General features: G+C 41.8%; 2 protein-coding genes across 2 annotated transcripts in view; both read left to right on the forward strand.

Annotated features, from left to right (window-relative positions):
• The window catches only part of MTCL3 (MTCL family member 3), a 45,326-nt gene extending 42,255 nt beyond the window's left edge, over nucleotides 1-3,071 (forward strand). The window contains exons 5-6 of the mRNA XM_070376279.1: nucleotides 135-1,316; nucleotides 2,937-3,071. Of these exons, the coding sequence (XP_070232380.1) occupies nucleotides 135-1,316; nucleotides 2,937-3,047 (1,293 nt within the window). The 3' untranslated portion in view covers nucleotides 3,048-3,071. The remainder of the gene's footprint in view (nucleotides 1-134; nucleotides 1,317-2,936) is intronic.
• A 42-nt stretch (nucleotides 3,072-3,113) lies between these two features.
• Nucleotides 3,114-13,390, forward strand: part of KIAA0408 (KIAA0408 ortholog) — a 31,754-nt gene continuing 21,477 nt past the window's right edge. Inside the window, exon 1 of the mRNA XM_005903825.3 lies at nucleotides 3,114-3,241. The gene's annotated coding sequence lies outside the window, so the exon portion shown is untranslated. The remainder of the gene's footprint in view (nucleotides 3,242-13,390) is intronic.

Below are 13,390 nucleotides of genomic sequence, written 5' to 3' on the forward strand. Positions count from 1 at the left end.
CTCTCCCTCTGTCTCATTAAATCTTAAATTACAAGGAAAGGGAATGATTTCCGCAGGTGTCCCTTTTTGGTTGTTTTCTTTCTTTACATGAAAAATGAGCTCCTATCCCCTTCCTTTTCTTTTTCCCAATTGAGGAGGACAATGAAGATCTGAAATGCCAGCTGCAGTTCGTGAAGGAAGAAGCCGCTCTGATGAGAAAGAAAATGGCCAAGATTGACAAAGAAAAGGACAGATTCGAACACGAGCTCCAGAAGTACCGATCCTTTTACGGGGATCTGGACAGTCCTTTGCCCAAAGGAGAAGCCGGGGGCCCGCCCAGCACCAGAGAAGCCGAGCTCAAGCTGCGGCTGAGGCTGGTGGAGGAAGAAGCCAACATCCTGGGCAGAAAGATCGTCGAACTGGAAGTGGAGAACCGAGGCCTGAAGGCGGAACTGGACGACCTACGGGGCGACGACTTCAACGGCTCGGCCAATCCCCTGATGAGGGAGCAGAGCGAATCCCTGTCGGAGCTGCGGCAGCACCTGCAGCTGGTGGAGGATGAGACGGAGCTGCTGCGTAGGAACGTGGCTGACCTCGAAGAGCAAAACAAGCGCATCACGGCGGAGCTCAACAAGTACAAATACAAGTCGGGGGGCCACGAGAGCGCGCGGCACCACGACAGCGCCAAGACCGAGGCCCTGCAGGAGGAGCTGAAGGCGGCGCGCCTGCAAATCAACGAGCTCAGCGGCAAGGTCATGCAGCTGCAGTACGAGAACCGCGTGCTCATGTCCAACATGCAGCGCTACGACCTGGCCTCGCACCTGGGCATCCGCGGCAGCCCGCGTGACAGCGACGCCGAGAGCGACGCGGGCAAAAAGGAGAGTGATGACGACTCACGGCCGCCGCATCGCAAGCGAGAAGGGCCTATCGGCGGCGAGAGCGACTCAGAGGAGGTGCGCAACATCCGCTGCCTCACGCCCACCCGCTCCTTCTACCCCGCGCCGCCGCCGGGGCCCTGGCCCAAAAGCTTCTCTGACCGGCAGCAGATGAAGGACATCCGCTCGGAGGCCGAGCGCCTGGGCAAGACCATCGACCGCCTCATCGCCGACACCAGCACCATCATCACCGAGGCGCGCATCTATGTGGCCAACGGGGACCTGTTCGGACTCATGGACGAGGAGGACGACGGCAGCCGCATCCGCGAGCACGAGCTGCTCTACCGCATCAACGCGCAGATGAAGGCCTTCCGCAAGGAGCTGCAGACCTTCATCGACCGCCTCGAGGTGCCCAAGTCCGCCGACGACCCCGGCGCCGAGGAGCCCATATCCGTGAGTCAGGTACAGTTCTGCCTATTGCGAGCCACGGCGCTGGCGAGGCTGGTTCGCGGAGCCGCGGTCCCCGGAGGGGCGACTCCGCGCACCCACCTCCACGCCCCGCTTTAGGGAAACCCCAGCTCAGAGCCTCTCTGGGCTTGGAAGCTCCACGGCGCACTTGTTCTTTCACCCTGTCCTTCTTCAGGCCTGAGGTTTTCGTCATCCAATCGCTAAGTTAATTGTTCCCTCTCTGATCTGTTTCAGAGAGAGATATACCCACCTCTCCCTTCCCCCAGTTTTTGTGTAAAGATGAAAGGATTTCTAAGATACATTATTATTGAAGGTCGACATTTTCAGTATTAACTCTACTGATTCTAATAGATTTTGCCGCAGGAAGATCCCGAATAGAAATCTTCAATTGCTGGCCTGTGGTTTTCTAGCCGAGATTCAAATTAAGCTTAACATACTTTTAAATCACTAAATGATCAGTATTGATGCATCACTACTGGTGGTGGTGGCGGTTGTTGAGTCGCTCAGTCGTGTCCGACTCTATGTGATCCCGTGGACTGTAGCCCACCTGGCTCCTCTGTCCATGGAATTTCCCAGGCAAGAATACTGGAGTGGGGTGCCATTTCCTTCTCCAGGGGATCTTCCCAATCCAGGGATCGAACCTGTATCTCTTGCATTGGCAGGCGGATTCTTTACCGCTGAGCCACCAGGGAACCAGCTAAAGAGAGATGCTTTTGTGTCTGGAGCCCTCCCTACAAGAGGAGCAGATAGAAGCCGCTGTTGTACCTACCACCAGTCAAAGTAACATGATATTTATTTCTAGAGAAAATCACTGTCCGTTCTATAGAAGACCCTCAGGCTGGGGAAGGAGTGTTACACTTTAGCCTCAAGGCAACACTAACTCAGAGAAATAGTAATAACTATTCCCGAACAGGGAAAACCAGCATTTTTCCTTCATCCTAATTGTAGAGGCACATCTGATGAATTGGACTGATCTCCTCTAGCCAGGTATGGTGGCCAAAAACCAATGCATTTTGTCAGAGTTAACCACATAAAAGAGAGTTTACAAAACAAACAGGCAGTACTACCCTTCTGGCAAGCCTGGTATCTTATATCCATTGGAGAACCCACAGAAGAGCAACAGCATGCATGGCTTTTAAGGCACGCAAGAGGTTTACATCTAAAAATCAGTTTATACACAGAAGCATGATATTAGATTAACTGCCTGTTAGTCACAACTAGAAAAATCCCAACCCTATTGCTTATTTATCTTGCATGCTGCTTTGCTTTGCTATTAAAAAAAATAAAAAGTTTTATGATAAAACTTGTTGAATTTTGAAATGTTAATGATTTTTTTCTCTATGTATTATGTCAAATAGTTGGTTTTTAATTTCCTTGTTGCAGATTTTGAATACTTTGCGCATGTGTTTTTTCAATGATACTCTCAGAAAGAAATAGCAATCAGAGTAAGAGAAAGTATGTATATAACAGTAGGCTTTCAGACTTTGTAAGTATATATGAGGGAGGGGTCTTTATTTTAAGTTGAATGGATATGTAGATTAGTTGATATAAACTTAAGTTTTAAAAATTATTATTAATTAATTCTTCTTTTTGTCTTTGCATTTACCTTCCCAGATGTTCCAGCCTATCATTTTACTTATTCTCATTCTTGTATTATTTTCATCACTTTCTTACACAACAATATTTAAACTTGTCTTCCTTTTTACACTGTTTTTTGTACTGTAAACCTTTCATCGTTTACCATTCATTGTAGTATTTCAGTTTGTTTGTTTTGTTCACCCTTCAAGACAAGAAGTAAAAGAAGTATAATTTCTGTAGTAACCAATGCTATAAAAACACTGAAGACTGCTTATTTCTTTAAAAAGACGCATCTTCCCACTACCAAATTCAGTAAGAAGCCTGAGCATTAAATATTTCAGGTAAGGGTGGAAGTACAACTTCTCTTTTTATAAATCATTTTCATTTTTACTACTTTCTTTTACATTTTGATTTGTACTCTTCTTAAATCACTGTAAGAATGACTGTGAACATTTCCCAAGTCTCTCAATTATTTCTCAGTATTTGACTATTATGATAATTCAAAATCTGGACATTCACAAGTTGGTCACATCTTAGAAAATGTATAGATTTATAAAGTGCTTTTGCTAAATTGCATCAGATTAACAAAATAACTTTGATAACCAATAAGTATCAGCAAAAATTATGGTGAAGAAATAAAATGTGACCATCATGGAAACTAAACAAGTCATTGTGATGCTGATGGTGTTTTGTCTACGTGTTTGGAAGCATGAGACTGGATTAGTTAGTTCATTGAGAAGGAAATTATCTTTGTCCTCTGCATTTGACCAGTTTCAACCATTCGGACCAAACCAACCATATCTGTGTTTACTTATTATGTGCGCGCGCTCAGTCACTTCAGTCGTCTCCAACTCTTTGCGACTCCTGGGACTGTAGCTCACCAGGCTCCTCTGTCCATGGGATTCTCCAAGCAAGCACACTGGAGTGGGTTGCCATGCTGTCCTCCAGGGGATATTCCCAACCTAGGGATCGAACCCACATGTCCTGCATCTTCTGCATCGAAGGTGGATTCATTATTGCTGAGCCCCCAGGGAAACCTTTTTACCTGTTATACTTGGAGCTGTATGTTGCTAATCAGGTTTGTTGCCTGGCATCCTGTCCTCTGTAATAGGTTACCATGTAGGACTGCTTCTGGAGCAGGAAATATGCTAGAAATTCAGTATATGAAGTATTTTGAGTAGGGAAAAAATAGTAAATCAGTAGAATTTCATGAAATCACAGTCCAAAGCCAGTAGCATAGTTCCAGTGGGAGTTGCTCTGTAGACAATTTTACTTTGGTGAATCTCAGCACTGCCCTTTCTCCTCCTACCTAAAGTGGTTTGGATAGGTTTCCTGTAGCCAAAAGGTCTTATGCTGTCCATCTCACTGGCAATTTACAGAGTATAAAACTGGACTCAGTCATGTTGAGTCATGCTGATTGAGTGATTGAGAACACTCACTGACGTTACCTACTTAGAAATACTGCTGAGTTGGTGGATAGATATGAAAATCTGTAACAAAATGAAGTATCTTGCCCCAGGCATAAAGAATGACATATGGAAAATCTTTGCTCCAGTACAGAAGTTGGTGCAGGCCACAGTCTTTTGAGTCCTCATCCCTCGGCATGTAAATTTCCCTTTTAGTGTTAATTTAGTAAAAACTACATAATAATTAAAAATTGAGTTTATAATGTGCTTAGTTCCTCAGTTGTGTCCGACTCTTTGCAACCCGGTGGAGTGTAGCCCCCCAGGCTCCTCTGTCCATGGAATTCTCTAGGCAAGAATACTGGAGTGGGTTGCCATGTCCTCCTGCAGGGGATCTTCCCCACCCAGGGATCGAACCTAGGTCTCCCACATTGCAGGTGGATTGTTTACCGTCTGAGCCATCAGGGATACCTACTCTTAATGTACCTGATTTTTAATTTAGTTTTAGTTTTTGCTTTGTTTTGGAGAAAAAAGAGACTGGGAGTGAGGAGTGGTTAACCAACAGTTAGAATCTGTCAGTACATACTTCCCAGCTTTTCATCTTAAGATTTCAAGTGGTTAGATAGAGCTTCATGACAAGAACAAATGAAATAGCATAAATGCTATAGTTAATCAATTATACAAATGTTACTTTAAAAAATATTTCATCTCCAGGAAAGAAGCCACTTTAAAAATAAAAAATTAATTAAAAATCAGAATTTGACTGTTAGAACCTTGATTAACCCCCAGATTGCCATCCTGGGGGCTTCCCAGGTGGCTTAGATGGAAAAGAATCTGCCTGCAATGCAGGACACCCGGGTTTAATCCCCAGACCAGGAAGATCCCCTGGAGAAGGGAATGGCTACCCACTTGAGTATTCTTGCCTGGAGAATTCCATGGACAGAGGAGCCTGCCGGGTTACAATCCATGGGGTCGTACTACTGAGCAACTTTCACTTTTGCTGTCTCAGAGGAATCATTTTGGCAATGAAAGTGGAACTGAAAGTAAATGTTTGAGGCAGAAATTTAAATGAAATGCTTATTGCCTTTGGACTGGAATACAGTCAGCTAAGCAATGACTCTCTCATCTACCTATGAGGCATTTGGTAGTTATTGGAGGTGTTTCAGGTTCCAGTCACGGTGACTGAAAGGTCTACTGGCATTTAGAGGAAAAGGGCCAGAACTTCAAATACGTGTCATCCCCAGATTCCTAGCTTTGTTCCTATGAGGAAGCATGGTGTGCAGTGCAGGTGTTCACTTCAGAAATGTTATAGATATTCAGTATCCTGTGTGGCTTTAAGAAACTGGCTTTGGAATTGAAATTATCTTTACCACGAGGAGAACCAAAAACTAAATATTTACATTAGTGGTTTTCAATCCTAGCTGCGCATCAGAATTCCTGGCTTGTTTTTAGAATTGAGATGCTACTTTACATTAATTGAAATCCAATACATGAACCCAAGCAGATATATATATATTAACTCCCAAGAACCACTTCTTTAGATGTTTGAATTATTAAAATATGCATATAAGGTATATACAACATATATACCAATGTCACAGCAAACTGTGTGATACTATCATTGGTTGTCTAGATTTTAGTAGACCTTAAAATTCCAAGCATTCATTGAACATCTGTATCCTCTTTATAGAGCATGTCTACCTTTGTCATATGGCCTTTGCCAGAGACCTGTAATGACAAAGCAACTCTGTTTCCATACTGGTAATGGTGTTAGAAAATTCCCCCTTTCATTCAAACAGGTTTTTGAAAGAAACAAAGCTAGAGAAGACAAATCAGAATATGTGTCAGAAAGGAGAACCACGATGAATATTGTGTGTGTCAGGGTCACACACACACCTGGAGATAATGGTGCATGTAAACGCTGAATTAAAACCTCAAGATAATCCCCCCCAACACATCATAACAAACCACCACTTTGTTGTTACACAATCATCTCTGCCACAAAGCTTCCCCGTGTGATCCACAGAGAGGATATGGTGTCCCACAAACCCACCAGGGATAACAGATGCCAACTGACTCTAACCTCCAAACCCCAAAGAGAAAGCATACATAAGAGATGTGAGCAAAAAGATAGAGCATGGATCCTTTGTTTATTTAACACACATTTTGAAGTATTGGCTGTGTTAAGTATAGAAGAAATTGAGGTTCAGTTTCTACGTTTTCACAGCTTTCAACTGGCTGATTGACAAGGACAGAGATATAGACAGCTAACTCTGACTTGTATTCTTACCAAAGTGCAAAAAACAGATTTGTGGTTGCAATTTATTCTTTATTGCATACCTGATAGCATGTTAGATTTCCCTCAGAGAACACAGTAAACCCCCTAGGCATTCTTGGATAGAAGAATACAGAAATCAATGCAGGGGTAGGCTTCCCACATGGCGCTGCTGCTGCTGCTGCTGCTAAGTCACTTCAGTCGTGTCCAATTCTGTGTGACCCCACAGACTAGTGGTAAAGAACCTGCCTGCCAATGCAGGAGATTCAAGGGATGTGGGTTTGATCCCTGGGTTGGGAAGATCCCCTGGAGGAGGGCATGGCAACCCACTCCAGTATTCTTGCCTGGAGAATCCCATGGACAGAGGAGCCTTGTGGGCTACAGTCCATAAGGGTCACAAAGAGTCAGACACGACTGAAGAGACTTAGCATGCGTGCAGTATATATATCAACAATATCTTGTGACCTGAACAAGAAAGGAGAGGGTAACCAAGGGAGGTCCAGGCTATCCAAAACATCAGCCTTGTCCTCAGATCTCTTGTGAAGCATTAAATTCTTCCTGGCAACAGTGTTATTAACCTTACCTGTGGATCCCTAAGCCATTGACTTTATAGAAGAATTTCATGAGAAATTTGAACTCCATCCAGGCTCTTTGTATATAAACCCCAGTAAGAAAAAGATGAGGGGAAATAGGACTGACTTGGAGGCTCTTCCCAACTCTGCCCCACCCACTGAAGAACTGATTACCCAGTCTGTGCCTGTGTGTGCACACACATCTTTATACACTGTGATGTACAATGGGAAATGCATCCAGTGTCAGGGAATTCAGGCCTGACTCTATCTCAGGGCACTGCTGGGGGCCAGTAATTGGAAGGTGGTCTCAGCAAATTGCCAGCAGACGGAAGTTAACCTTGTCCCTTTCGGCCTTCTCCTTGGAACCTGAGGCTGTTCTGTGAGCACCCAGGATCTAGGGTGAATGTCTTCCTTACACTGCAGGATATAGTCATGGGAAGAAAAGTTAACAGAGATGACTCCCAAGACCTCAGAAAGGAAATCTCTACTATCTCCCTTCCCCTCCCCTTTGATTCTGTTCCTTGCATGGTCTTTGTCATATAAAGCTAGTTCTAAGAGAGCAACATCCAGGCTCCTTTATTCATGAAGAAAACACAGTCCTCCAATTATTGAAACAGGGACTCTTCTCCTATTTGCACCTTTGAAAACTGTGCTATTTAAACATCACCCTGAAAATAAATTCCAACAAACAAAAATTCCATTGCTTGCACATTCTTGGGCGTAGGAAGGAGTGTCTTTGGTAATTTGGCTGAGATTTAAGAAAAAAAGAATTCAGTTGGCTATTTTTAAGCAGAACAGGCTCAAACTCAAAACAAGGGAAAATTCAGTGCTGAGCCTGGAATGTGTATTGGCCTGCATTCCCTAGCCTTCATTTCATTCTGTGTGGTAGAGTGGGATACGATTATTTCCTCAGCTGCCAGTGAACTTTGGAATGTCAGTTTGGTCGCTAAGCCTTAACTCTAAATATTCATGTGGTGTTGGTAGCTATATTCTTATAGAACCACAGTTCATTTTCATCTGGCAGTCATGCTTCAGGTCAGATGCTCTAATGTAAAGTCAGGATTGAAAGTGAGAAAAGTTGACACTTTTAGGGGCCATTTTCAAGTACAGCGCTGTTGCAACCTCGCTTGATCAAAGAATAGGAGCAGGAAAGGCAACACTCAACTCTTAAAAACAAGGAAGAATCTCCACCTTTCACTTGCCACTGTCAAACCAGGTGGTGTTGTCTCAAAGGACCTATTCTTATGTTATACCTCAGATGTTTATGTTTAATAAGCTTAAATATGTTGACATTTCCTGATTATTTTATTTCATTGTTACAATTATAAAAGCTTTTTTAGTTCACACTTGTATGAGTTTCTCTATAGCTAAATAGGGTACCATCCACATCCAGCATCTGAAAATAAAATTGTAAGATTTTACGAATTCACAAAATTTACTACACGTGTGTGCTAAGTCACTTCAGTTGTGTGTGATTCTGTGGGACGCTGTGGACGGTACCCCACCAAGCTCCTCTGTCCATGGGATTCTCCATGCAAGAGTACCGGAGTGGTTTGCTATGCCCTCCTCGAGGGGATCTTCCCGACCCAGGGATCGAACCCACGTCTCTTATATTTCCTCTGTTGACAGCCGGGTTCTTTATCACTAGCGCCACCTGAGAAGCCCTAAAATTTACTATACACGTATATAATCAATGGTGTTTAGCAGTTTTTCATCCTTTCAGAAAATATTCATGTAACGCTTTTGACTTGAGGATGAGAATATTTCTTTGAATGTTGTTGAAACCAAATTTCCTGTTGAGGGTTTTTCAAGTTCAGTTCATAATATTTTACTTATTTTGATTGTTTTTCTTTTAAATTATCGATGCATTATTAGATAAATAAATACTCTTAAGTTTTATTTTGTACCAAGATAAATGTCTTGTACCACGGTAAAGGATCTGAAGTATGACTGCGGGCCTCCCTTTCTAAACTCTCATCTCCAGATCCTTTAGCGTGGCCTCCTCAAGTCATGATGCCACATTTTCTTTGCACCTGGGTATCAAGACCTCTCACATTAGCCCCTCAAAATCTAGCACCACTCATTCAGTTCCTCTTTCTGACCTTCTGTCTGTCTGTCTGCTCTACAGCCCACAAAGGAAACAGCTTCGTTCCCCAGGCTCTGATCAAAGCTTACCTATATTGATTGTTCTTTCCAGCCCTTTTTGTGTGTTGGCTGTTCTCCTCTTCTTTTAGATGGGTTTGTAATCATGGCAATTGAGTTATCTATTTTCCATTGGTTCCTCTTTACAGTTTCTGGTTCCTTGTTACAGTGCTCTGTGCTTCTATTAATCATCTTTCTTAAATCCTTTAGCATTTTTGTTAACCTCCTTTTTGAACTAGGAGTCAAGTAGACTAGAGAGATGGGTTGTTCTTTTGGAGGATTTCTCGTGTTCTTTTCATTGGTTCTCCTTTTCTGAATGAAGTTGTGACTAGCCAGTAATCGCTTCCTCTGTCAATGGCATTTTATCAGACAGTTACTTAAAATGTAATGCTGTCACTTAGTGGTGATAAATCTAACATTTCTGGTAGAAGATAAAGGTGGGGTGGAAACACCCTGGGATGGGGCAGGGTGGGGAGAATACGAATTACTGTGTCCTTCAAGTTATAACACCCTCTCAGTGGCCTCTCCGGAGAAGGCAATGGCACCCCACTCCAGTACTCTTGCCTGGAAAATCCCAGGGACGGAGGAGCCTGGAAGGCTGCAGTCCATGGGTTCGCTGGGAGTTGGACACGACTGAGCAACTTCACTTTCACTTTTCACTTTCATGCACTGGAGAAGGAAATGGCAACCCACTCCAGTGTTCTTGCCTGGAGAATCCCAGGGACGGGGGAGCCTGGTGGGCTTCCGTCTATGGGGTCGCACAGAGTCAGACACGACTGAAGGGACTTAGTAGTAGCAGCAATGGCCTCTGAGCCGTGCTCTATCGCTGGAACTTCCTAACAGAAGTGTCTCAGGGTGGCCCTCTTGTGGTGGACAGGCATTCCCAAGGCCCTTTTCTGGAATGAAATGAGAAGTAGCCCCAGAAGAGTCTCTGTGTCACTTAGCTTTTATTGTCATCACTATCAACATTATCATTATCTTCAGTATCAACATTTCCCAAGTCAAGAATCTGGAAATAATATAGTGAGATAAAAACAAATAATAATATAATAACAAAAAAATTTAATACAGTGAGATGCCAGAAACAAATTGGAAAATCGTCAGCAAGATGTGTCTCTAGTCCTAAATAACTAAACATGTTTTAAAAATGTTTTGTTTCTTCAAAATATAGGCCAATACTTAAAAAAATAAATCAGATAGTTTGAAACTCTTTCCTTTGAATATTTCTGTCATCTGGAAATGCCTGTACATAAACCCCATGACAGACTTGCTTGGCTAACATATTTGACATGTCGCCATCCCTCAGAGTAGAGGAGACGGCCAGCATCCCATGATTTTAAGGGGAAAACATCCAGCACTGGGAACATAGCACATTAGCTGGAACATGACAATCTGAACATGTAACTCCATGGAAAATAGATCACCCCAAACAGATTCTAGTAAGTATCGACACAATATTTCTTTTACTAACACAAGAGTCTAGACTCTGTCATTCTATGACTCATAAACACAGGACCAAACTTGACAGAATCAGCTGTAGAACATTATAAAAATTAAGAAACCTGGGCCTCATCACTGGGTGGTCTGGTTCAGAAAGTCTCTGGAGGAGAGTTTTTTAAGTAATTGAGTGATTGCAGCATACAGCAGGGTCTGAGAGTAACACTGAATGGTGCTCCCGGTGGCAGAATGCTGTGGGGACTACCAAGAGAGGTGCTCCGTATTTGTTCATTTGTTTCAAGGAATACTCAGGAAGTGGGTAGTCACGCTGCAGTTGCTATTGCAGGGATCTTCAGAGGCGATGGAGCCAGTTGAGGACAAAGATTTGCTTTATTCTTGCAGTCCTCAGAATCCAGCCCTACACCTGGCCCAGAGTTGGTGCTCACAAATATTCATTAAGTGGAATGTTAAAAGTACCCAAGACCTCTCTTTAGAATGGAAGATTAAGATTCAAGAGAGTTCTATTAAACAACTGAGATGTTTCATGAAGCACTTTATTTTTATTAAATAGATATAATTTGTTAAAATTTATACTTTTCAAATTAGAAGACTTTTTAAGCAGTTTTGGTTTCAGAAAAATGCAGAAAGTCCTGAGAGTTTCCATATAAAGCATTTTAAAAATTGCAAAGGGCAGATACTATACTGTAAGGAAGGATTATTTAAGATTTGCCACCTGTAATAGCTTCTAAATTTTAATATGCTATGAGTTCAGTTTTTCAAAGTCATCCCTTCCAATTTTTTCCATCTCTTTACAATAAAAATAGAAAAACAGTACTCCTTTAGCTGGCAAATGTGTTTAAAGAGTAAAGGAAGAAGGGCCTGAAAATTGTACAAGCAAGAAATCAGAAGCTACCCAATCTAATATACGGCCAGAGCTGTAACCGCATAAAGAGATGAAATAAATAACTACTTTGTGGTGCTTCAAAATCATTCTTCAGATAGAGAACTGTAAATGAAATGTGCATTATATGCTAAAGACAAAGTCGGTGCTTTAATCCCCAGGTTTTTTATGATCACTCAGTTAAAATTCTTTTTCTTCTTATTCTGACCAAGGACTTATATTATTGAACGATACAAACTTTTCAAGATAAATAGTTACAAATACTGTCTTATATGACTCCTGCATCATACTTGGAAGATGAAATATTAGTATTAGTCCCCTCATTTGGACTTAGAAAAAGTGAGTTTAAGATTTGGCAAGGCTAGAAGTCAGTGTCTTATGCCCAAAACTCTCATCCCTGGGTTCTATTCCTTACCTTGAGCTCGTTGGAATTTTAAACTTTGAGGCACTCCCCCAGGAATTAGCAGACCTGGATTCTGTTCCTGATGTTGCTAGTAAATGGCTTTGTGACCCTGAGTAAATAACATCAAGGCCTCTTCCCTCAGCTGTAAAATGAGAAGCTTGACTGGACAGTTGCAGTTTTTTCTGGCTATAAAATTCTATAAGTCTGGAAACACCTCCTAGTGACATTTATGCTCTCAATATTCCTCTTGCCCCCTTTCCAAAACGTTTTAGTTTGTGGCTTAATATCATCATTTATACAGATCATTTCAAACCCTTTCCAGGATTTTCTGTTTTTGTTTCTTGACAGCAGCTTGTGTTTCTACATTTACTTTAAGTATTATTATATGCATTTTTTTACATATTTGTTATACATTGAAAAAGGATTAGTATGACATCAGATACAAATGATTCTTCCAAATTCTCTCCAAGGTATAGAGCAATAATTTGAGTCAGTTTCACATTAGAAGTTTTAAATATTTAAATGGGTTCAAAGTAACCTGTATTATGCAACAAACTGCACTTTTTCTATAAGGTTTTCAGCCATTATGACTCCTGCTTGAAAATGTCAGGAACTTCTAAATGTCTGAGTATTACTCTATGGCTGGGCATACTGGCATCAGTCTTTAAAATCCATTTGCTTTGTGTACATAAGAGCAGGAACTTTTCTTAAAACAAATTTCCTTAAAAGTTTTAGTGGTAAGGTTCAGAAATACCTGTGCTGAATATTTATTGCCTTTATATGCTGTCATCTAATTGTATTACTTTATTTCTTTAAGTATGAAATATAGCTTGGAAATATTAGCTAATACACATAAAATTATACAACAGAAAAGGTTGGTAAATACTAGAAAAAAATGGTAGACTTGGGTGAAATTCCATCAGTTTTTCATCCCTCATTTTTATTCTATATATAATTTAAGGTCAACTTTACCATGACAAGATGCAGATGAAACAACTGCAAAAAATAATTACTGGAACATCTGTCAAAAATGACATTGAAATAGGTACTATTGAGTGAAGTACAGAGGAGAGAGCAATGTAATTCTTTTGTAATTAGCTACATATTATCTGAAGTTCTGACAGGGTGTGGAAAACTGTCTGAATTTGATTTACAAAAGACACATTGAAATTAAGAGGTCTGGAGTGACAGAGAGGGTAGGAGAAACAATTTCATTAGATAATTCTGTAGAGATGCCTTGGGGATATTCCTTTCCCCCCAACTCCCACCTCCACCCCCATGCCAAGATCTTCCTTCTGTCCTGATAAGGATGGAGGCAGAATGAGCTAACATTTCCTAGTACCTGGTACTGTAAGTC

This window comes from Bos mutus, chromosome 9 (assembly GCF_027580195.1).
Source record: "Bos mutus isolate GX-2022 chromosome 9, NWIPB_WYAK_1.1, whole genome shotgun sequence".
In the NCBI taxonomy this organism is placed as follows: domain Eukaryota; kingdom Metazoa; phylum Chordata; class Mammalia; order Artiodactyla; family Bovidae; genus Bos; species Bos mutus.